This window comes from Procambarus clarkii, chromosome 13 (genome assembly GCF_040958095.1).
Source record: "Procambarus clarkii isolate CNS0578487 chromosome 13, FALCON_Pclarkii_2.0, whole genome shotgun sequence".
Classification (NCBI taxonomy): domain Eukaryota; kingdom Metazoa; phylum Arthropoda; class Malacostraca; order Decapoda; family Cambaridae; genus Procambarus; species Procambarus clarkii.
The window spans coordinates 16,384,638-16,407,137 of record NC_091162.1 but is presented as its reverse complement, the minus strand read 5'-3'; the positions used below and the strand labels follow the sequence as shown (position 1 = coordinate 16,407,137).

Below are 22,500 nucleotides of genomic sequence, written 5' to 3'. Positions count from 1 at the left end.
GGCTCCCAGAGGAACTAGATAACCTGAATCAATGAAACCTCGATGAGTAAAGCTTCAATTCTGTAGCTCTTATTTTCGAACAAGAAGACCGGATCAGTCACCAGGTCAGCGACTCACCACAACACAACATCACCGCCCCTAAAAAATATAACATTTGTCTAGTAAAACTGGCAAGGTCTAGTAGAACACTGAACATTGAACAGTCACCACCACCACCAGTCTATCACCAGAACACTGAACAGTCATCACCACCACCAGTCTATCACCAGAACACTGAAACAGTCACCGCCAGTCTATCACCAGAACACTGAAACAGTCACCACCAGTCTATCACCAGAACACTGAAACAGTCACCACCACCACCAGTCTATCACCAGAACACTGAAACAGTCACCGCCAGTCTATCACCAGAACACTGAAACAGTCACCACCAGTCTATCACCAGAACACTGAAACAGTCACCCCCACCACCAGTCTATCCTCACAATTACGGAAAAAAAGCTTCAACACTTATCAAACTGTAAACAAAAAAAAAATCCTTATTAAGGCTACTCATAGCCCAGTGGATAGAGCTTCGGCTTCACACGCTTGGGGGGGTCCAGGATTCGAGTCTCCTACAGCCCAGGTGAAGGGGAAACTGCTCTCACTGAAGTAGTGAAACTAGACAAGAAACACTGAAGAAACGAGAGGGAAAAAACACACCAAATAAAACAGGGAAACACTACAGATGAGGAGAAACACAAATACACAAAACAGGGAAACACTACAGATGAGGAGAAACACAAATACACAAAACAGGATGGGAAGCTGAATATTTTACTGGACAATACTGAGAGCCGCGTCCGGCGGTCCTCTAGCTCCTGGGCCCTGGCTCCAGAGCCTCCGCAACACCGCGGGGACGCAACACTCCACAACACAACAACGTGACTGAAACGTCAGGAAGCCCAACCCACAAAGGCGAAATAACCGGACTCTACAATGGTCTAGGACGGTCCGAAACGTGGCCACAATGGTCTAGGACGGTCCGAAACGTGGCCACAATGGTCTAGGACGGTCCGAAACGTGGCCACAATGGTCTAGGACGGTCCGAAACGTGGCCACAATGGTCTAGGACGGTCCGAAACGTGGCCACAATGGTCTAGGACGGTCCGAAACGTGGCCACAATGGTTCAAAACGTGGCCACAATGGTCTAGTACGGTCCGAAACGTGGCCACAATGGTCCAGAACGGTCCGAAACATCGCCACAATGGTCCAAAACGGTCCGAAACGTCACCACAATGGCCCAAAACGGTCCGAAACGTCACCACAATGGTCCAGAACGGTCCGAAACGTCACCACAATGGTCCAGAACGGTTCGAAACATCACCACAATGGTCCAGGACGGTCCGAAACATCACCACAATGGTCCAGGACGGTCCGAAACATCGCCACAATGGTCCAAAACGGCCCGAAACGTCGTTATACCTCCTATATCGCCCCCATGTGTCAGCTAGGTATGAAAAATGACCTACTGGACCAACCCCCCCAGCAGCAGCCATCGCTGGGGTCTAAACGAGTCATACCTCCATCAGAAATCATGACCCGTTTTCCTCCTTTGCCACTTCGTAAACAAATGCAACTCCTTATTTAGCATGGGCTGATCAATTTTAAATTGAACTGGATTTAAATTGAATTAAATTCAAACATCTTTCCCCCCCTTTTTTCAGGTGTTGTGATCCACAGGTGTTTTAAAGCCGTATATGTGTGTATATGCGACATACGTGGATGTTATATATATATATATATATATATATATATATATATATATATATATATATATATATATATATATATATATATATATATATATATATATATATATATATGTCGTACCTAATAGCCAGAACGCACTTCTCAGCCTACTATTCAAGGCCCGATTTGCCTAATAAGCCAAGTTTTCATGAATTAATGTTTTTTCGTCTACCTAACCTACCTAACCTAACCTAACCTAGCTTTTTTTGGCTACCTAACCTAACCTTACCTATAAATATAGGTTAGGTTAGGTTAGGTAGGGTTGGTTAGGTTCGGTCATATATCTACGTTAATTTTAACTCCAATAAAAAAAAAATTGACCTCATACATAGAGAAAAGGGTTGCTTTATCATTTCATAAGAAAAAAATTATAGTAAATATATTAATTAAGGAAAACTTGGCTTATTAGGCAAATCGGGCCTTGAATAGTAGGCTGAGAAGTGCGTTCTGGCTACTAGGTACGACATATATATATATATATATATATATATATATATATATATATATATATATATATATATATATATATATATATATATATATCTGACTTACACACTAACGAGCGTTGGGTCCAATCACCTTGTCTTATGGCGTTTTCACTTGCACCTCACCTGTAAGGAAAACAAATATATGTTAGAACTTATAAAACACACCCACACACACACACACACACACACACACACACACACACACACACACACACACACACACACACGGTAAATAGGTGAGTACAAATCAACATTTCTTCCCCCAAGAAGAAGAAGGAGACTAAATATAGCGGAAAGAACAGGGAATAAGAACAGGGAATAAGAACAGGGGGCGAGAAGCAGAACAGGAAAATTGCCCAAACTAAACTTTCTCCGGAAATAGCAATCACCTCCCATCCGTCCAGGAAGGAGGAGAGGGGGGGGGAGGGAGGGGGGGAAATTGAAGGGGGGGGGAGGGAAGGAGAGGGAGTTGAGGTGGTAGACGAAGAGCTTAGTGTGGGGGTGGTGGTTGATGGGGCTGGTGGTTGACAGGGCTGGTGGTTGACAGGGCTGATGGTTGACAGGGCTGGTGGTTGACAGGGCTGGTGGTTGACAGGGCTGGTGGTTGACAGGGCTGATGGTTGACAGGGCTGGTGGTTGACAGGGCTGGTGGTTGACAGGGCTGGTGGTTGACAGGGCTGGTGGTTGACAGGGCTGGTGGTTGACAGGGCTGGTGGTTGACAGGGCTGGTGGTTGACAGGGCTGATGGTTGACAGGGCTGGTGGTTGACAGGGAAATTTGAGCGGGGGGCGGGGAGGGGGGAGAGAAGAAGGCATCCCATCAATTGGCTATTGAGGACCTAATTGACTAATCAACGCCAGTGCCCAGAAAACTGTCAATCTCAGTGCCTGGCATACTCGTGGAATGCTCTTTGGTGAGGCGGCCCGGTTCCTCCCCTTGCAATATATCCCTCAGTCAGTGATGGCTCCCAATTCCCGTTCCAATTTCGAAAATTTCCGTCTCTGTGAGGAAAATAGGGCTCCAGGGAATCATCTGTTTCGGAAGAATTGGTGGTAGTGAAAATTTAGGATGTAATAACCGCGCGCGCGCAACGGAAGTTAACGGGAACGCACGCACACGCACGCACGCACGCACGCACGCACGCACGCACGCACACACACACACACACACACACACACACACACACACACACACACACACTACGGGCTGCTTCCTGGAAGAGTGTGTGATTGTGTGTGTTAGAGAAACATATATATAGTAGATATAATAGAGGACAAATAGACAGGATTAGAAAGCCGGGACCCAAGAGCTAAAAAACCCCGATTCTGCAGACAGAAATAGTAAATACACACACACACAGAGAGAACAAAAACATTAATCCATAAGAAAACATTGAAGACATCAGAAAAACGAAGATGGGAACAATTCCTTAAAACAACATGAAAAAACACATTGTAACACAAATGACTTTAGGGTAAGATTGGAGACTTGTGTTTCATATTCCATTGTTTGGGGGGAAGAGCCTCGTGTTAGGGGGCCACCCCTTTGGGGGCCGCCCCTTTGGGGGTCGCCCCTTTGGGGGCTGCCCTTTTGGGGGTCACCCCTTTGGGGGTCACCCCTTTGGGGGCCGCCCCTTTGGGGGCCGCCCCTTTGGGGGTCACCCCTTTGGGGGTCGCCCCTTTTGGGGGTCACCCCTTTGGGGGTCGCCCCTTTGGGGGTCACCCCCTTTGTGTGTGCTGACCTTAAATTTACCTATTTAGGTTCTCCTCTAGCCTAAGGCACGGCTGTCCGGTCACCCATCCGGTTACTTTCCTGCCGACCCGTCGTCGTGGTGGTGTTTGAAACAAGAATATTTTGTGTTTGTTAATGGTAGGAGCTCTAGCTCCCGGACCCCGTCTTCTCTACGTTAATAGACATGAGAGGTGATGTCTTAGCACCTCACCTGTTGACTCATTCTTGCTCACACTCCTTCATTCTTTTCTTTATCTCATTCTCATTTGTTTTTGCTATCTATTTCTCTTTCTGTCTCTCATTTTCTCTTTCATTCTCGCTCTCCCCTATCTCTCTCTTCCTTCCCTCACTCTCCCCTATCTCTCTCTTCCTTCCCTCACTCTCCCCTATCTCTCTCTTCCTTCCCTCACTCTCCCTCACTCTCCCCCACTTCCCCTCACTCTCCCTCACTCTCCCCCACTTCCCCTCACTCTCGCTCACTCTCCCCCACTTCCCCTCACTCTCCCTCACTCTCCCACACTCCCTCTCCCCCTCACTCTCCCACACTCCCATTTAATCACTCAGAGTAACCAATCAAAGCCAACTGGGTGAGTGAAGCTTTTTTTTATCTGTCAACCAATCCATGACAATTCCTGGCTCTCTGCGGCGCCAGATGTATTCTCCAAATAAATTCCTTTAAACACTCGCTGCTGACGAACGAACAATGAAATTTAGCATTTGTCGTCAATTTCGGAATGTTTTTGTTCCGTTGCCGTTTGCTATAGGTGCTAAATTCGGCGGGAAAGTGATGTTGTGGTTGTGGCGGTTGTGGTGGTGGTGTGGTGTTGTGGTGGTGTGGTGTTGTGGTGGTGTGGTGTTGTGGTTGTGGCGGTGGTGTGGTGTTGTGGTGTTGTGGTGGTGTGGTGTTGTGGTTGTGGAGGTTGTGGTGGTGGTGTGGTGTTGTGGTGGTGTGGTGTTGTGGTTGTGGTGGTGGTGTGGTGTTGTGGTGGTGTGGTGTTGTGGTTGTGGCGGTGGTGTGGTGTTGTGGTGGTGTGGTGTTGTGGTGGTGTGGTGTTGTGGTGGTGTGGTGTTGTGGTGGTGGTGGTGTGGTGTTGTGGTGGTGTGGTGTTGTGGTTGTGGTGGTGGTGTGGTGTTGTGGTGGTGGTGTGGTGTTGTGGTTGTGGCGGTGGTGTGGTGTTGTGGTGGTGTGGTGTTGTGGTGGTGTGGTGTTGTGGTGGTGTGGTGTTGTGGTGGTGGTGGTGTGGTGTTGTGGTGGTGTGGTGTTGTGGTGGTGGTGGTGTGGTGTTGTGGTGGTGTGGTGTTGTGGTTGTGGTGGTGGTGTGGTGGTGTGGTGTTGTGGTTGTGGCGGTGGTGTGGTGTTGTGGTGGTGTGGTGTTGTGGTGGTGTGGTGTTGTGGTGGTGTGGTGTTGTGGTGGTGTGGTGTTGTGGTGGTGTGGTGTTGTGGTTGTGGTGGTGTTGTGGTGGTGTTGTGGTGGTGTGGTGTTGTGGTTGTGGTGGTTGTGGTGGTGGTGTGGTGTTGTGGTGGTGTGGTGTTGTGGTTGTGGCGGTTGTGGTGGTGGTGTGGTGTTGTGGTGGTGTGGTGTTGTGGTTGTGGTGGTGGTGTGGTGTTGTGGTGGTGTGGTGTTGTGGTTGTGGCGGTTGTGGTGGTGGTGTGGTGTTGTGGTGGTGTGGTGTTGTGGTTGTGGCGGTTGTGGTGGTGGTGTGGTGTTGTGGTTGTGGCGGTTGTGGTGGTGGTGTGGTGTTGTGGTTGTGGCGGTTGTGGTGGTGGTGTGGTGTTGTGGTGGTGGTGTGGTGTTGTGGTGGTGGTGTGGTGTTGTGGTTGTGGTGTGGTGTTGTGGTGGTGGTGTGGTGTTGTGGTGGTGGTGTGGTGTTGTGGTGGTGGTTGTGGTGGTGTGGTGTTGTGGTGGTGTGGTGTTGTGGTTGTGGCGGTTGTGGTGGTGGTGTGGTGTTGTGGTGGTGGTGTGGTGTTGTGGTGGTGGTGTGGTGTTGTGGTGGTGGTGTGGTGTTGTGGTGGTGGTTGTGGTGGTGTGGTGTTGTGGTGGTGGTGTGGTGTTGTGGTGGTGGTGTGGTGTTGTGGTGGTGGTTGTGGTGGTGTGGTGTTGTGGTGGTGTGGTGTTGTGGTTGTGGCGGTTGTGGTGGTGGTGTGGTGTTGTGGTGGTGGTGTGGTGTTGTGGTGGTGGTGTGGTGTTGTGGTGGTGGTGTGGTGTTGTGGTGGTGGTTGTGGTGGTGTGGTGTTGTGGTGGTGGTGTGGTGTTGTCGTGGTGTGGTGTTGTGGTTGTGGCGGTTGTGGTGGTGGTGTGGTGTTGTGGTGGTGTGGTGTTGTGGTGGTGGTGTGGTGTTGTGGTTGTGGCGGTTGTGGTGGTGGTGTGGTGTTGTGGTGGTGTGGTGTTGTGGTGGTGGTGTGGTGTTGTGGTGGTGTGGTGTTGTGGTGGTGTGGTGTTGTGGTTGTGGCGGTTGTGGTGGTGGTGTGGTGTTGTGGTGGTGTGGTGTTGTGGTGGTGGTGTGGTGTTGTGGTGGTGTGGTGTTGTGGTGGTGTGGTGTTGTGGTTGTGGCGGTTGTGGTGGTGGTGTGGTGTTGTGGTGGTGTGGTGTTGTGGTGGTGTGGTGTTGTGGTTGTGGCGGTTGTGGTGGTGGTGTGGTGTTGTGGTTGTGGCGGTTGTGGTGGTGGTGTGGTGTTGTGGTGGTGTGGTGTTGTGGTGGTGTCGTGTTGTGGTGGTGGTTGTGAGTACAGATGCTGCTATACTGATCTAATCTAGACGAGTTCAAGATCGAGCAACGAAAGGCTCTCTCCTTACTCTTCCAGATCAAAAACACTTGATAGGAAAATAGTGGTCTGTTTGTGGCTGTTTGTGGCTGTTGTTTGGGGGATGTGGCCCCCCCCACATACACCTCCCCTCCCTCCCCCCCCCCCCCACATACACCCCCCAACCTCCCCCCCCCCCCCCCCCCCCACCTCACCCCACCCACATACCGTAAACCGCGAATGGAAATTTGACGAGAATGGTATAAATAATGAACCTATAGACCGTGAAATATGTCCTTTTATCTATGAAGTGAATGAATTGTCAAGCGCCCCTCCCCCCCCCCCGTAACTAGTGTGGATATCAACTATCGGCTTCCCGGCAGTTCAGTGGAAAGAGCTTCCGCGTCACGGCCGTGGGGGTCGGAGGTTCGAGTCTCCCCTAGTGCCCGAGTGAATCAAGTGGCAACCCGTTCTCGCAAATTCGTAAAGTCAATATTCACTTATTAACTACGTGCATAGGTGATATACTAAACATAATAGATACCCTTAAAAAGCTTCATAGAAAACACCGACCTTACCTAACCTTGTTAGTATCTTAAGATAAGCATCTTATTGCTTCGTAATTACAATTATTACTTAACCTATACCTATTATAGGTTAGGTAATAATTGTAATTACGAAGCAATAAGATGCTTATCTTAACATACTAAGTAGGTTAGGTAAGGTCGGTGTTTTCTATGAATCTTTTTAAGGGTATCTATTATGTTAAATATGTCACCTATGCACATATTTAATAAGTCAATATTGACTTATTAAATTTGCGAGAACGGGTTGCAAGTGTATGTCTGGCGGATAGAGGAACGGGGGAGAGAGGGGGGGGGAAGGGTATTTCCCCCCCCCCCCCACCACCACAGAACTGACTGGGTGCTGGGTAGCAGGTGTGTATCTCCAGGCACCAGGTGTGTATCTCCAGGTACCAGGTGTGTCTCCGAATACCAGGTGTGTGATTCAGAGTTGATGCATTGCATAGGTGGATGTTGCATGAGCTGCATTGTGGTCATTGCACATCTGCAATGCTTGTCAATCTCTACTTGACTGGTAGTCTACCTGGTAGACTGGTAATCTACCTGGTAGATTGGTAATCTATTTGGTAGTATGTCAATGTCTACATTTCCTGCTTTTTTCTATGGACATTTTTTTAAAGTTTTCTCTGCAATGTCATTCCCTGGTATTGTCCTCTATGATGTGGAATATCCAATTGAGCCGTGTTTGAAGACCTTGATGTTTGATCACGTGAACTATTGCGGTTGGTAGAATGTTGTCACGTGGCTGCCTGTGTTGCCTGGTTTCAAGAACAGTTTGTTGAACTTGCACAATGATGAGTGTTTTTTTTTGTTCTTCAATAACACCTTCTAAATGTTCTTGAAATGGAACACCCCCACTCAGTAGAGTGGAACACCCCCACTCAGTAGAGTGGAACACCCCCACTCAGTAGAATGGAACACCCCCCACTCAGTAGAGTGGAACACCCCCACTCAGTAGAGTGGAACACCCCCCACTCAGTAGAGTGGAACACCCCCCACTCAGTAGAGTGGAACACCCCCCACTCAGTAGAATGGAACACCCCCACTCAGGAGCCTCGAACCACGGTCCAGTTCGCAGCTTTACGAGACAGATCCCGTATTGCATGTATTCCTTGCGTTGGATTCGAAATTTTGCCTTATGTAAATGATATTACATTATGTAAATACTTTTTGGGGGGGAGAAACTCCAAAGAAATATATACTGATTCTTTTTTTTTTTTTTTTTTTTAATGCATTACTCGTGTGAATCACCTAAATTTTACCAGAAAAAAATGTAATTTAGGCTGACGTTTAAGCATTGTTCCCATGACATAGTTCTAAATTACCTAATTACAGTCTGGTTGATCTGAACAACATGTTACCTGATAATATGAGATTAGAGTCAGCCCATTCTCACGATCTGATAAGCAGCTGGTCTGAACGCTTTCATTAATGATAACCAAACCTAACCTAGACTAACTTAGCCTAGCCTAACCTAACCTAACCTAACCTAACCAAACCTGACCTAGCCTAACATAACCTAGCCTAACTTAACCAAACCTAACCTAACCTAACCTAGCCTAACTTAACCTAACTTAACTTAACTTAACCTAGACTAACCTAACCTAACCTAACCTGCTTGATGGAGTTCTGGGAGTTCTTCTACTCCCCAAGCCACGGCCCGAGGCCAGACTTGACTTGTGAGAGTTTGGTCCACCAGGCTGTTGCTTGGAGCGGCCCGCAGGCCCACATACCCACCATCAAAGGGTTGAGGACCGAATGCTAAATTATCTTGTCACATTCTGATTACCTCGAACGAGCGATTGCGGTGGTTATATGGAGCCTAGCAGGAACCGCTACACTGAACGCGTAAGTAGCGGTGTCTAGCAGGATCCGCTACACCGAACGAGAAAGTAGCGGTGTCAATAGCTGTGTCTCTCTGCTTCCCACAATATCACGGATCTCGTTAAACAAAAGCCTTTTGTGGAGAGCCGGTGAGCACTGGCCCCTACCCCGAGTGGTGGAGCCAGAGCCGCGTTGAACCTACTGTTTGGTTAACGCTTCGTGTCTCTAATGTCGTCTCGTTGATCTAGGGAGTTCGTTAACCCAGTGGGGCGCAAGAGAATAAAAGTTGAGTCAGCGTTCAATGAATCTTAACTCTTGGATACTGCCAGCATGCTCGAACAACGTGTAATTAACGAGGTTGTGGAGGTTTAACGAAACTACGTTGTTAAACGGGTTGTAACAACATGCAAAAAGGACACCAGGGTATAGACAGCCTGGATGATCACTTTACTGGAAGTAAAAAGGTATTCTAATTCAATGAATTTCCACACTAATGAGGGCCGGAACGTGACAGATCTTGTGTAAAAGTCTAATATATATTTTGTGCACCTGTAGTTAGGCTCAAATTGGCTAGTTATGTGTGATCTTCAGACCTGGTTATAGCTAGGAGTGCAGGCGTGAGTTCTTGGAGTGCGAGTGGAGTACTTGAGAGAGTAAGCGTGCGTGCGAGTGCTTGCTTGAAGGAATAAGTGTGAGTGCGTGAATGCATGGGTGAGTGCGTGAGTACAAGGGGTCAGGAAGTGTTCAGTACCGTGACTCTGACCAGGAATTACTGACCCGTCAATTCGGAGTCAAAAAAATCTTGGCGAATTATCCCTTTCTCTTCCTCCTACCTCTCCTCCTTCTCCTCCTGCCTCTCCTCCTCTGCCTCTCCTTCTGCCTCTCCTCCTCCTCTATGTCCTTCTTTACCAAGACACAGAATAATGTTTTTTTTTCCCCTCAATTTCATGTTCTGTGATATCTGTTTACATAGAATATTGTCTTTACTTTATGGAGAGTTGCTTATGTTCCTTCCCATTATCAGACGTATAGACGAATGAGGGAGAAGGAGAGAGGGAGATAGAGGAAGGGAGAATGGAGAGTGGAGAATAGGGAGAGGGGGGAAACGAGATGGAGGGAATTAAACAGTAAGGCCAATATTGCAGAAGAAAAATTGCATTTAATCCTCAATTAATATTTTGGGAGAAGGCAAATCAGATTGTGGTTCCTCTCTGTCTCTCTGTCTCTCTGTCTCTCTCTCTCTCTCTGTCTCTCTCTCTCTCCCTCTCTCTCTCTCTCTCTCTCTCTCTCTCTCTCTCTCTCTCTCTCTCTCTCTCTCTCTCTCTCTCTCTCTCTCTCTCTCTGTCTCTCTCTCTCTCTCTCTCTCTCTCTCTCTCTCTCTCTCTCTCTCTCTCTCTCTCTCTCTCTCTCTCTCTCTCTCTCTCTCTCTCTCTCTCTCTCTCTCTCTCGCACCACGGACCAGGCCGGGGTGGTTACCTGTGTACTAAATGCGACAAAGGAAGCATATTTAGCAGAACAGCTTGAGCACCGTCCGTCCGCCGCTCTCTTGAGCCTCGGTGGGTACAGTCAATAGTGGATATTGTGTGTGTGTGTCCCGGGTCCAGCCGGAGTTTGGCGAGGAGTATTGATTGCGTGTGTTTGAGTGCGTGTCCGTGTGTGTCCGTGTGTGTGTGTGTGTGTGTGTGTGTGTGTGTGTGTGTGTGTGTGTGTGTGTGTGTGTGTGTGTGTGTGTGTGTGTGTGTGTGTGTGTGTGTCCCGGGTCCAGCCGGAGTTTGGCGAGGAGTATTGATTGCGTGTGTTTGAGTGTGTGTCCGTGTGTGTGTGTGTGTGTGTGTGTGTGTGTGTGTGTGTGTGTGTGTGTGTGTGTGTGTGTGTGTATGTGTGTGTGTGTGTGTGTGTGTGTGTGTGTGTGTGTGTGTGTGTGTGTGTGTGTGTGTGTGTGTGTGTGTGTGTGTGTGTGTGTGTGTGTGTGTGTACGTGCACATCAGCGTAGTTTGCACAGCCAATACACACACCAATGTGTACCTTCTTACACGCCTGTGCATTTCTGTGTCAGGCAAACCCCCCTTTCCACCAGGTGAGCCTCAAACAACACACTAACAGCCCATTAGAGGTGTTTCTAAGCCAATCTTTCTCTCCCATTCTAAATCTGTGTCAGTCCCCTGCCATAATCGGGGGCAGGAAAGTGCCAGGCCTCAGAGTACGTAAGGACCATGGGCAATACCTTCAAAGTGTGGGAAATTGGACCCTAAGAGACGTGGCTACTAATGACTTGTCTGGCTTCAACTGCCTAATTAAACTCTCTTCTCAGCTGGATTTTTCTGTGAATTTTTGTGTTTATGTGAGAAAACCATTTGTCTTTGTGGAGATTAGCAAGAAGGGGCTCGATCCCCCGTCTCTCTCTCTCTATCTGTCCCTCTCTCTATCTCTCTCTCTCTCTCTCTTTGTCTATTTTTCTGTCTTCCGCTTTGTCTCACTATCTTTAACTGCCTTTTTATCTTGATCTCTTTCTTTTCTTCAAAAAGAGGTTCACGGCTGACAGCTGTAGGCCTGGACACGGGTTCGAGGCTGGTATAGTGCAGGAGGCTCCAGCTCCGCGGCCCCAGCCGCGGCTGTCTAACCACCATCAACCTTTATGCCATTATAACTAAAGTTTCGCCGCTGCGACCAAAGTATGGAGAGTAGAAAATTTATGTTAATTTTCCCAAGATCAGTTCATAATGTTGACAATATTGTAAGGAATACAATATATATTTATTTATTTATTTATTTATTTATTTATTTGTGAAGTCTGGAGCAAGACAGTAGCAAGTGAAAGGTTCGTCATAGAAACTATTTTGGCACTGTATCACGTGACGCTCATATCAATGACGCCAGCCCCGACCCATCCATGTTGAGCACGTACCCAACAGCAATTACCGTGAAAAATTGAGTTAAGCTTGCCCACAGACATTCTAATATACATATTATAGCCTGTAATATTACAGTAATCTGTAATATAACAGATTTCATATTCTAAATCTCCTCTCCTGATCCTCATATGTGGGGGCAACCCGTTCTCGCAAATTTAATAAGTCAATATTGACTTATTAAATATGTGCATAGGTGACATACTTAACATAATAGATACCCTTAAAAAGATTCATAGAAAACACCGACCTTATCTAACCTACTTAGTATGTTAAGATAAGCATCTTATTGCTTCGTAATTACAATTATTACCTAACCTATAATAGGTATAGGTTAAGTAATAATTGTAATTACGAAGCAATAAGATGCTTATCTTAAGATTCTAACAAGGTTAGGTAAGGTCGGTGTTTTCTATGAATCTTTTTAAGGGTATCTATTATGTTAAGTATGTCACCTATGCACATATTTAATAAGTCAATATTGACTTATTAAATTTGCGAGAACGGGTTGCAGGGGGATATGTGTAACTTATGACGCAAGAAGCACTTCCTCGCTGAATAACAATGATGAGGCTGCTGCTGGAACAGAAAACTTGCCGCTCTTGAGTCCTAGGTTCAGAGAATGAGTTTGTCGCCCAACTCATTTAAAAAAATTTCAGTGCATTTATATCCCTTGACCGTGATGCCTCTGGGCCTACCACACATGCTGCTCTTGAGTCCTAAGTTCAAAGAATGAGTTTATCGCCCAACTCATTTCAATAATTTCAGTGCATTTATATCCCTTGACCGTGATGCCTCTGGGCCTACCTGAACACACACACACATTGCAGCACTGAACACACATGCACACACACCTGAACCCACACCTGCAGCACTGCGCGTGGCCTTGGGATTTGTTCCAATAACAGGAGGGCGAGAGCTGACTGGTTGGCTGGTGGTCAAGGCAGCTGTCAGAACATTTACACAACCACTCACGAAACCTGTGCATCTTTCAACGGTCATAGTAGGCTTGATCACATTTATCCACCGTTTACAGGACTGGAAGAGGTCACAATCAGATGTTATTGTTGTTATCAACAATCTTGCAGTACTTCCGAATTCATCAACTGTTTAATAACTGTAAACACACCTGCTATCATTAGTCAAAGATGTACAGGTTTTCGAATGATTGGTGATTGTAGCATACGAATGATTAGTGATTGTAGCGGGAATGATCACTGATTGTAGCACGAACCGTCGCTATCGTGATATCATTCTAAGACACGCAGAGGATACATAGTGACTGGGGAATACATATACACTAAAGAGGATGAGTGTGTATGTATAATCTATAGATAAAGATTAAGCCACCCAAGAGGTGGCACGGGCATGAATAGCTCCGTAAGAGGAAGATGAGGGGAAGTGAGGGAGAGGGGTTATAGAGGCAACGTCAGCTGTGTCAGCAGCTGAGGTGTAGAGGAAGGGCTCTCTTAGTCAAGAGGAAGGAAGGTGTACCTAAGCTAGATGAGTATTTAATATGTAGTGCATCAACTATATTTAATCCACCCAAAAGATAATTCCTTATGTCTATTGATTATTTCAGTTTATTTATGAGACAAAATCCTCTTTTTCTTATACCTATCTTCTTATTCCTCCTTCTCCTTCTCCTTCTCCTTCTCCTTCTTCCTCATCTTCTTGACATCAAAATCCAGTTTTCTAAATATCAGATAATTATTTTTCCAAACTACCGTGTGTGATATTCTGGGTCAATTAATGCCCACCTTCTCCCCTCCCCCCAACACCTTAATCACTGTAATCACTTGATGGATCTCCCTCAAACTATGACCCTTGACCTGTGGTTAAACTCCCCCCCCCCTTTCCCATTACCTATCTACCCCTTTCCCTTCCTTGTATGCTCTAATTGCTTTATTTCTGCCCAGTTGGTGTGTGTGAGTGTGTGTGTGTGTGTGTGTGTGTGTGTGTGTGTGTGTGTGTGTGTGTGTGTGTGTGTGTGTGTGTGTGTGTGTGTGTGTGTGTGTGTACTCACCTAGTTACCTAGTCACCTAGTGTACTCACCTAGTTATGTGTGTGTGTGTGTGTGTGTGTGTGTGTGTGTGTGTGTGTGTACTCACCTAGTCACCTAGTGTACTCACCTAGTTACTCACCTAGTTATGTGTGTGTGTGTGTGTGTGTGTGTGTGTGTGTGTGTGTGTGTGTGTGTGTGTGTGGCCAGACCTCGCTCCCCTGGATATATTTATTGTCAGTGGATGAGTCAGAGGTGGGTGAGATGGGCTCGGGGCTAGGTAGTGGAGCTGGACGGTTGAGTTAGTTTGCCAATTCGGGGATGAGTCAGGTAGAGGGGGTGACCCCACCTGTGGGGGGGGGGGATGAGTCAGGTAGAGGGGGTGACCCCACCTGTGGGGGGGGGGGATGAGTCAGGTAGAGGGGGTGACCCCACCTGTGGGGGGGGGGATGAGTCAGGTAGAGGGGGTGACCCCACCTGTGGGGGGGGATGAGTCAGGTAGAGGGGGTGACCCCACCTGTGGGGGGGGGGATGAGTCACGTAGGACTCACAGCAGGAAAACAGTAGAGAAAAATGTCAAAAAAAAAAAGTTTGGTGTGATTTCTGTCTCTTTGATGAGTGTTGATGTTGGAGATGATGAGTGTTGATGCTGAAGATGATGAGTGTTGATGCTGAAGATGATGAGTGTGATGCTGAAGATGATGAGTGTGATGCTGAAGATGATGAGTGTGATGCTGAAGATGATGATTTTGATGCTGAAGATGATGATTTTGATGCTGAAGATGATGATTTTGATGCTGAAGATGATGATTTTGATGCTGAAGATGATGATTTTGATGCTGAAGATAATGATTTTGATGCTGAAGATGATGATTTTGATGCTGAAGATGATGATTTTGATGCTGAAGATGATGATTTTGATGCTGAAGATGATGATTTTGATGCTGAAGATGATGATTTTGATGCTGAAGATGATGATTTTGATGCTGAAGATGATGATTTTGATGCTGAAGATGATGATTTTGATGCTGAAGATGATGATTTTGATGCTGAAGATGATGATTTTGATGCTGAAGATGATGATTTTGATGCTGAAGATGATGATTTTGATGCTGAAGATGATGATTTTGATGCTGAAGATGATGATTTTGATGCTACAGCGTCACATTAAGATGTTTTTCCTCATCATTTGCCTATTCTTCTCACTGCTTTTTCTCTTGTGCTTCTTGCCTCTCTTCCACCTATTTTTTCCCTTTCTCTTCTTCCATATATAGAGCATCCTGAGGAGTATAGCAGAGAGGGGGTATATATAACGCCCTCGCTCAAGAGCACGACCCGAGTTCGAGCCCCCAGCGGCACCTATAGCAGAGGGGGTATATATAACGCCCTCGCTCAAGAGCACGACCCGAGTTCGAGCCCCCAGCGGCACCTATAGCAGAGGGGGTATATATAACGCCCTCGCTCAAGAGCACGACCCGAGTTCGAGCTCCCAGCGGCACCTATAGCAGAGGGGGTATATATAACGCCCTCGCTCAAGAGCACGACCCGAGTTCGAGCCCCCAGCGGCACCTATAGCAGAGAGGGGGTATATATAACGCCCTCGCTCAAGAGCACGACCCGAGTTCGAGCCCCCAGCGGCACCTATAGCAGAGGGGGTATATATAACGCCCTCGCTCAAGAGCACGACCCGAGTTCGAGCCCCCAGCGGCACCTATAGCAGAGGGGGTATATATAACGCCCTCGCTCAAGAGCACGACCCGAGTTCGAGCCCCCAGCGGCACCTATAGCAGAGGGGGTATATATAACGCCCTCGCTCAAGAGCACGACCCGAGTTCGAGCTCCCAGCGGCACCTATAGCAGAGGGGGTATATATAACGCCCTCGCTCAAGAGCACGACCCGAGTTCGAGCCCCCAGCGGCACCTATAGCAGAGGGGGTATATATAACGCCCTCGCTCAAGAGCACGACCCGAGTTCGAGCCCCCAGCGGCACCTATAGCAACCTATACATTACTGACACAAAAATATGTTATTCTATCTTTTCTTATAATTCTTTCTCCTTGACCCTCCTCCTCCTCCTCCTTCTCCAAATCCCTTACCAGAGTTCAATTCATTTTTCCTCTAGTGACCAGGCATGAATAAACCAGTTTTTTCCCCCTCCCAGACTCCGGGCAAAAACTCCCGTAGGGGCAAGAACGAGCGAGCAAGGAGATTTCTTGCGATGTTTTCCTTTTTATTTTTGTCTTGTGTTCCAGTGTGGTCCAGTTGGTGTGTGTGTTTGTCGTCTGTGAGGACAACGGCTCTGCTGGCTACATGGTGGCTGGCATGCAGGGTTCGTGTCCCGGTGGTGGCAGTGGTCAGGTGCTCCGTTAAGTTAACTGTAACTTATACACCTGCTTGATCTCGTACACCTGATTGATCTCATGCACCTGATTGATCTCGTGCACCTGATTGATTTCGTGCACCTGATTGATCTCATGTACCTGATTGATCTCATACACCTGCTTGATCTCACACACCTGCTTGATCTCACACACCTGCTTGATCTCACACACCTGCTTGATCTCACACACCTGCTTGATCTCACACACCTGCTTGATCTCACACACCTGCTTTACCTCACACACCTGTTTGATCTCACACGCCTGCTTCACCTCACACACCTGTTTGATCTCACACACCTGCTTCACCTCACACACCTGCTTGATCTCACACACCTGCTTTACCTCACACACCTGTTTGATCTCACACGCCTGCTTCACCTCACACACCTGTTTGATCTCACACACCTGCTTCACCTCACACACCTGTTTGATCTCACACACCTGCTATGCAACATGAGGTGAGGGAAGGAGGGAATGGGGGGGAGGTAGGGAGGTTGCAGAGGTTGATGCAGTCATATATATAGAGACCACACACCTGCCTTCCAACGGCAGTTATATCTCTACTGGACAACCGTGGGTGTGTAATATACAAGAGCAACGTTGACGCAATGTTGCATGAATGTTGTAGTGGATGGACACCGCCTTCCCTATCCCCCCTCCCCATATAGGCCTATCCCTCTCTCTCCCCCCCCCCTACTAATGAACATACGAAAGTTCAGTAGAACTCCTGGTTGCAATTCTTCTTTTGACCATGTCGTAGCTCAGTCGATTAAGGCAGCGTCTGGGGATGCTCTCGGACGCAGGTTCGAATCCTAGTCACGGCCCTTTGTTCATAAAGACATTGCTATTTAAACGTGACACCACCCGGGGAGATGTCATATGACACACACACACGTGTCTCAGGATGCACAATGATACCCACAACAGCATGATGTATCGAGGAGAAGATACATCATGCTGTGATAACTACCATAGTTGAGTAATTAGGGGAGCGGGGCTACCTACCTCCACCTGTTCTCTCCCTTTTCCATTTCTATCTTCTTTCTATTCCCCCCTCTTCCATCTCTCTCTCTCTCTCTCTCTCTCTCTCTCTCTCTCTCTCTCTCTCTCTCTCTCTCTCTCTCTCTCTCTCTCTCTCTCTCTCTCTCTCTCTCTCTCTCACCTCCTGCTTTCTGCTTCCGCTATACCTTCCTTCATTCTATCCTTGTCATTCATTTCCTTCTCTATCTTCTTTCATTTTCTCAACTTTCCCTTCCCTTCCATCTCGAATTCACCATCTACCTCAACCCATCGTCTACCTCTCCCCTCTCCCCCTCGCTCCCTCCCTCCCTAGGTAATTGGCCAGATTACTGCATAAATCCAACCAGGTAGGAAAAATAGGTTGGGCACACAGAGAGAGAGAGAGAGAGAGAGAGAGAGAGAGAGAGAGAGAGAGAGAGAGAGAGAGAGAGAGAGAGAGAGAGAGAGAGAGAGAGAGAGAGAGGGAGAGAAGTGCAGAACAACAAGGTATCAAGGTATAAAACTGAATTATTTTTCCCATCAGAGACAATTTAGAGAGAGTTGGTGAGAGTGAGAGGTGAGCCTATGTACACCCCCAACCCCACACCCGTCCTCCCTCCTTCCCTCCCAGTGGCAGCCAGTTGGCCAAGGGACCAGTTTAACTTTCAGGGCTAGGAAGTGACCGCGGAAAACCTGCCAAACGGGTGGTAGAAACTAAGCAACAGAACAGACAGTGGCTGGTTCAGGGCAGACAGTAAGTACACAATGACCTGATGGGGTGACATATATGTGACATATGTGTGTATATATGTGTGTTTTTGACCCGTACAGATCAGACAGTGGCTGGTTCAGGGCAGACAGTAAGTACACAATGACCTGATGAGGTGACATATATGTGACATATGTGTGACATGTGTGTATATATGTGTGTTTTTGACCCGTACAGATCAGACAGTGGCTGGTTCAGGGCAGACAGTAAGTACACAATGACCTGATGGGGTGACATATGTGTGACATATGTGTGTATATATGTGTGTTTTTGACCCGTACAGATCAGACAGTGGCTGGTTCAGGGCAGACAGTAAGTACACAATGACCTGATGGGGTGACATATGTGTGACATATGTGTGTATATATGTGTGTTTTTGACCCGTACAGATCAGACAGTGGCTGGTTCAGGGCAGACAGTAAGTACACAATGACCTGATGGGGTGACATATGTGTGACATATGTGTGTATATATGTGTGTTTTTGACCCGTACAGATCAGACAGTGGCTGGTTCAGGGCAGACAGTAAGTACACAATGACCTGATGGGGTGACATATGTGTGACATATGTGTGTATATATGTGTGTTTTTGACCCGTACAGATCAGACAGTGGCTGGTTCAGGGCAGACAGTAAGTACACAATGACCTGATGGGGTGACATATGTGTGACATATGTGTGTATATATGTGTGTTTTTGACCCGTACAGATCAGACAGTGGCTGGTTCAGGGCAGACAGTAAGTACACAATGACCTGATGGGGTGACATATGTGTGACATATGTGTGTATATATGTGTGTTTTTGACCCGTACAGATCAGACAGTGGCTGGTTCAGGGCAGACAGTAAGTACACAATGACCTGATGGGGTGACATATGTGTGACATATGTGTGTATATATGTGTGTTTTTGACCCGTACAGATCAGACAGTGGCTGGTTCAGGGCAGACAGTAAGTACACAATGACCTGATGGGGTGACATATGTGTGACATATGTGTGTATATATGTGTGTTTTTGACCCGTACAGATCAGACAGTGGCTGGTTCAGGGCAGACAGTAAGTACACAATGACCTGATGGGGTGACATATGTGTGACATATGTGTGTATATATGTGTGTTTTTGACCCGTACAGATCAGACAGTGGCTGGTTCAGGGCAGACAGTAAGTACACAATGACCTGATGGGGTGACATATGTGTGACATATGTGTGTATATATGTGTGTTTTTGACCCGTACAGATCAGACAGTGGCTGGTTCAGGGCAGACAGTAAGTACACAATGACCTGATGGGGTGACATATGTGTGACATATGTGTGTATATATGTGTGTTTTTGACCCGTTGCAAAGCTCTGATAATCTGACGTTATGTGTAGTATCTTTGTAAATTACTAAACCTTAAGTTACCCCTCAAAATTTCATCGATATTAAATTTGTTTGAGTTTTAAATGAAGTTTTTTCATAGGCGTCTTTTATTTATTTATAATATATTTAAAATCTTCGATTCTATGATGATTCGAGATGTTTCTGGAACGATTTATAAATAAACGCAAAAAAACTAGGGATACATTTTGTAAAGGAAAATGTATGCCAATCTATAATACAGCACTAGGCTACACCAGCAATATATATATCTCTCCACAACATTGAATTTTTATAAGATCCTTCCCCGAAATAGATGTGATTTTTGTTTTTAAAGTTCATAGTCAAAGACAAAATATATTCCAAGAATATGGGCTCTCAACAGAGCTGGGTTATATATATATATATATATATATATATATATATATATATATATATATACTAACAACGCAGCTTCGAAGAATACACCCAAATGTTTTCCAAATCCATATTTCCCTATACAGGCCACTAGTATATGGTTTCACTGGATTGAAATTAGCATAATATCAGTGAATAATTTGCATTTCTACGACCATTAACTTGGTCGATACATTATCAGGAACGTGAAATTTCAAAAGATTAAAAGAATGACATATATATTATATTATATATTAGAGGAGCCTAATATAGAATTTCACAATGTTTTAGGCTATGTGGAGGTGTATATATATGGATAGTTGGGGGGGGGGGGTGCCGGGAGAGGGGGGGGGGAGGGGAACAGGTTTGGAGTGGACAGAACTCTGGTGTTTAAAGATGACAATACGTTTCATGGTTCGAGGTTCAGCCACCAGTCCAGCAACCCGTCAATTCATCCACTACACACACACACACACACACACACACACACACACACACACACACACACACACACACACACACACACACACACACACACACACTGGTGGTTGGGCAGACTGCATATTTCTGGACTGCCAAAAAGCCTTTGATACAGTACCGCACATGAGACTGCTGTTCAAGCTCGAAAAGCTGGCGGGGGTGGGGGGAAAGGTCCTAGCATGGATAAGGAACTACCTAACAGGAAGGAGCCAGAGAGTTACGGTAAGGGGCAAGAAGTCGGACTGGCGAACAGTAACAAGTGGAGTACCTCAAGGATCGGTGCTGGGACCAATTCTATTTCTTGTATATGTTAATGACATGTTTACAGGAGTAGAGTCCTACATGTCGATGTTTGCGGATGACGCAAAGTTGATGAGAAGAGTTGTGACAGATGAGGATTGCAGGATCCTCCAAGAGGACCTGAACAGGTTGCAGAGATGGTCAGAGAAATGGCTATTGGAGTTCAACACAAGCAAATGTAAAGTTATGGAAATGGGACTAGGAGATAGGAGACCAAAGGGACAGTACACAATGAAGGGGAACAGCCTACCTGTGACGACGCGAGAAAGAGACCTGGGTGTGGACGTAACACCTAATCTATCTCCTGAGACACATATAAATAGGATAACGACAGCAGCGTACTCTACACTGGCAAAAGTTAGAACATCATTCAGAAACCTAAGTAAGGAGGCATTTAGGGCGCTTTACACTGCCTACGTGAGGCCAGTCTTAGAGTATGCCGCCTCACCATGGAGTCCCCACCTGAATAAACACATAAGGAAACTGGAAAAGGTTCAGAGGTTTGCAACAAGACTCGTCCCAGAGTTACGAGGGATGGGGTATGAGGAGCGCCTGAGGAAACTGTGCCTTAGAAAGAAGAAAGGAGAGGGGGGGGGGACATGATAGGAACGTATGAAATACTCAGACGGATTGACAGAGTGGACAAAGACGAAATGTTCACACGGAATAGTAACAGAACGAGGGGACATGGGTGGAAGCTGGAAACTCAGATGAGTCACAGAGATGTTAGGAAGTTTTCTTTTAGCGTGAGAGTAGTGGGAAAATGGAATGCACTTAAGGAACAGGTTGTGGAAGCAAATACTATTCATAATTTTAAAACCAGGTATGATAGGGAAATAGGACAGGAGTCATTGCTGTAAACAACCGATGGCTGGAAAGGCGGGATCCAAGAGTCAATGCTCGATCCTGCAGACACAATTAGGTGAGTACACACACAGCGTGCTCTATAATAGAGGCCTCCTGCATAATTGCAATTTCGTTGCTCGGAATTATTATACATTCTTTTAGTGCTCTATTGTACTTTTGTCTAAGATATCTTAATTATCTTAGTCAACATCAAAGCTAGCTTTACGAGCTCTAAATAATCTTATCAAGAATTTTCTAGCAAGTTTTTCTTAAAATCCTCAATTATTATTATTATTTTTTTTAAAGAAATCGAGTTGATTTGTATCTTTGAGGCAATTTTTTTTTACTCATTAAAATTATCGTTTGAGATTTAGAGTAATTAATTGCGTTCTTAGAATTACATTTTACGGTTCAAAATTATTTTGTATAAAACACATTTCAAAACGACCAATTATATTTCAGAGTTTTGTATCCTGTATACAGTATATACTTATATACATATATACTTATATACAGTATATACTTATGTATACTTAAATAAAATAGAACCCAAATTGTTTAATAAATTTATAATTACAAATTATTATTATTTGGATTATTTTTCGATTTCTAAATTATTTTTTCCATATATAATAATAATTCTTAAAACTTTGACGCTTTTTATATATATATATATTTTTATTATATTGTTATTTGTAAATTTATTTGTGCTTTTCTTGCTTTGCAAAGTTTTTAGTGTCTTTGCAACAGCGTAACAAAAAAAAAATGTGTATGCTGGAGGCAGAGGGAAAAATATCTAAAGATTGTAAATTTTTATTGTGCAGGTGTAAAATTTTCCCGTGTGGAACTTTTTAAGGTCAAGGGTCAACACACACGCACACAGGGGGGCCTGGTAGCC

The 22,500-nt window shown here is 45.9% G+C and overlaps 2 protein-coding genes across 2 annotated transcripts in view; one reads left to right on the top strand and one right to left on the bottom strand.

Moving 5' to 3' along the window:
• Positions 1-22,500, bottom strand: part of mus201 (rad2 superfamily protein mus201) — a 480,107-nt gene that overhangs the window by 157,372 nt on the left and 300,235 nt on the right. The window lies entirely within an intron of this gene.
• Positions 14,728-15,243, top strand: LOC138364356 (aspartic and glutamic acid-rich protein-like). The gene has a single exon (XM_069323967.1). It carries the CDS (start codon positions 14,728-14,730, stop codon positions 15,241-15,243), a length of 516 nt encoding a protein of 171 aa, XP_069180068.1.

Bases quoted from the DNA above. Each gene is read 5' to 3' on its own strand.
- LOC138364356 (XM_069323967.1), top strand. From the start codon at position 14,728: ATGATGAGTGTTGATGCTGAAGATGATGAGTGTGATGCTGAAGATGAT.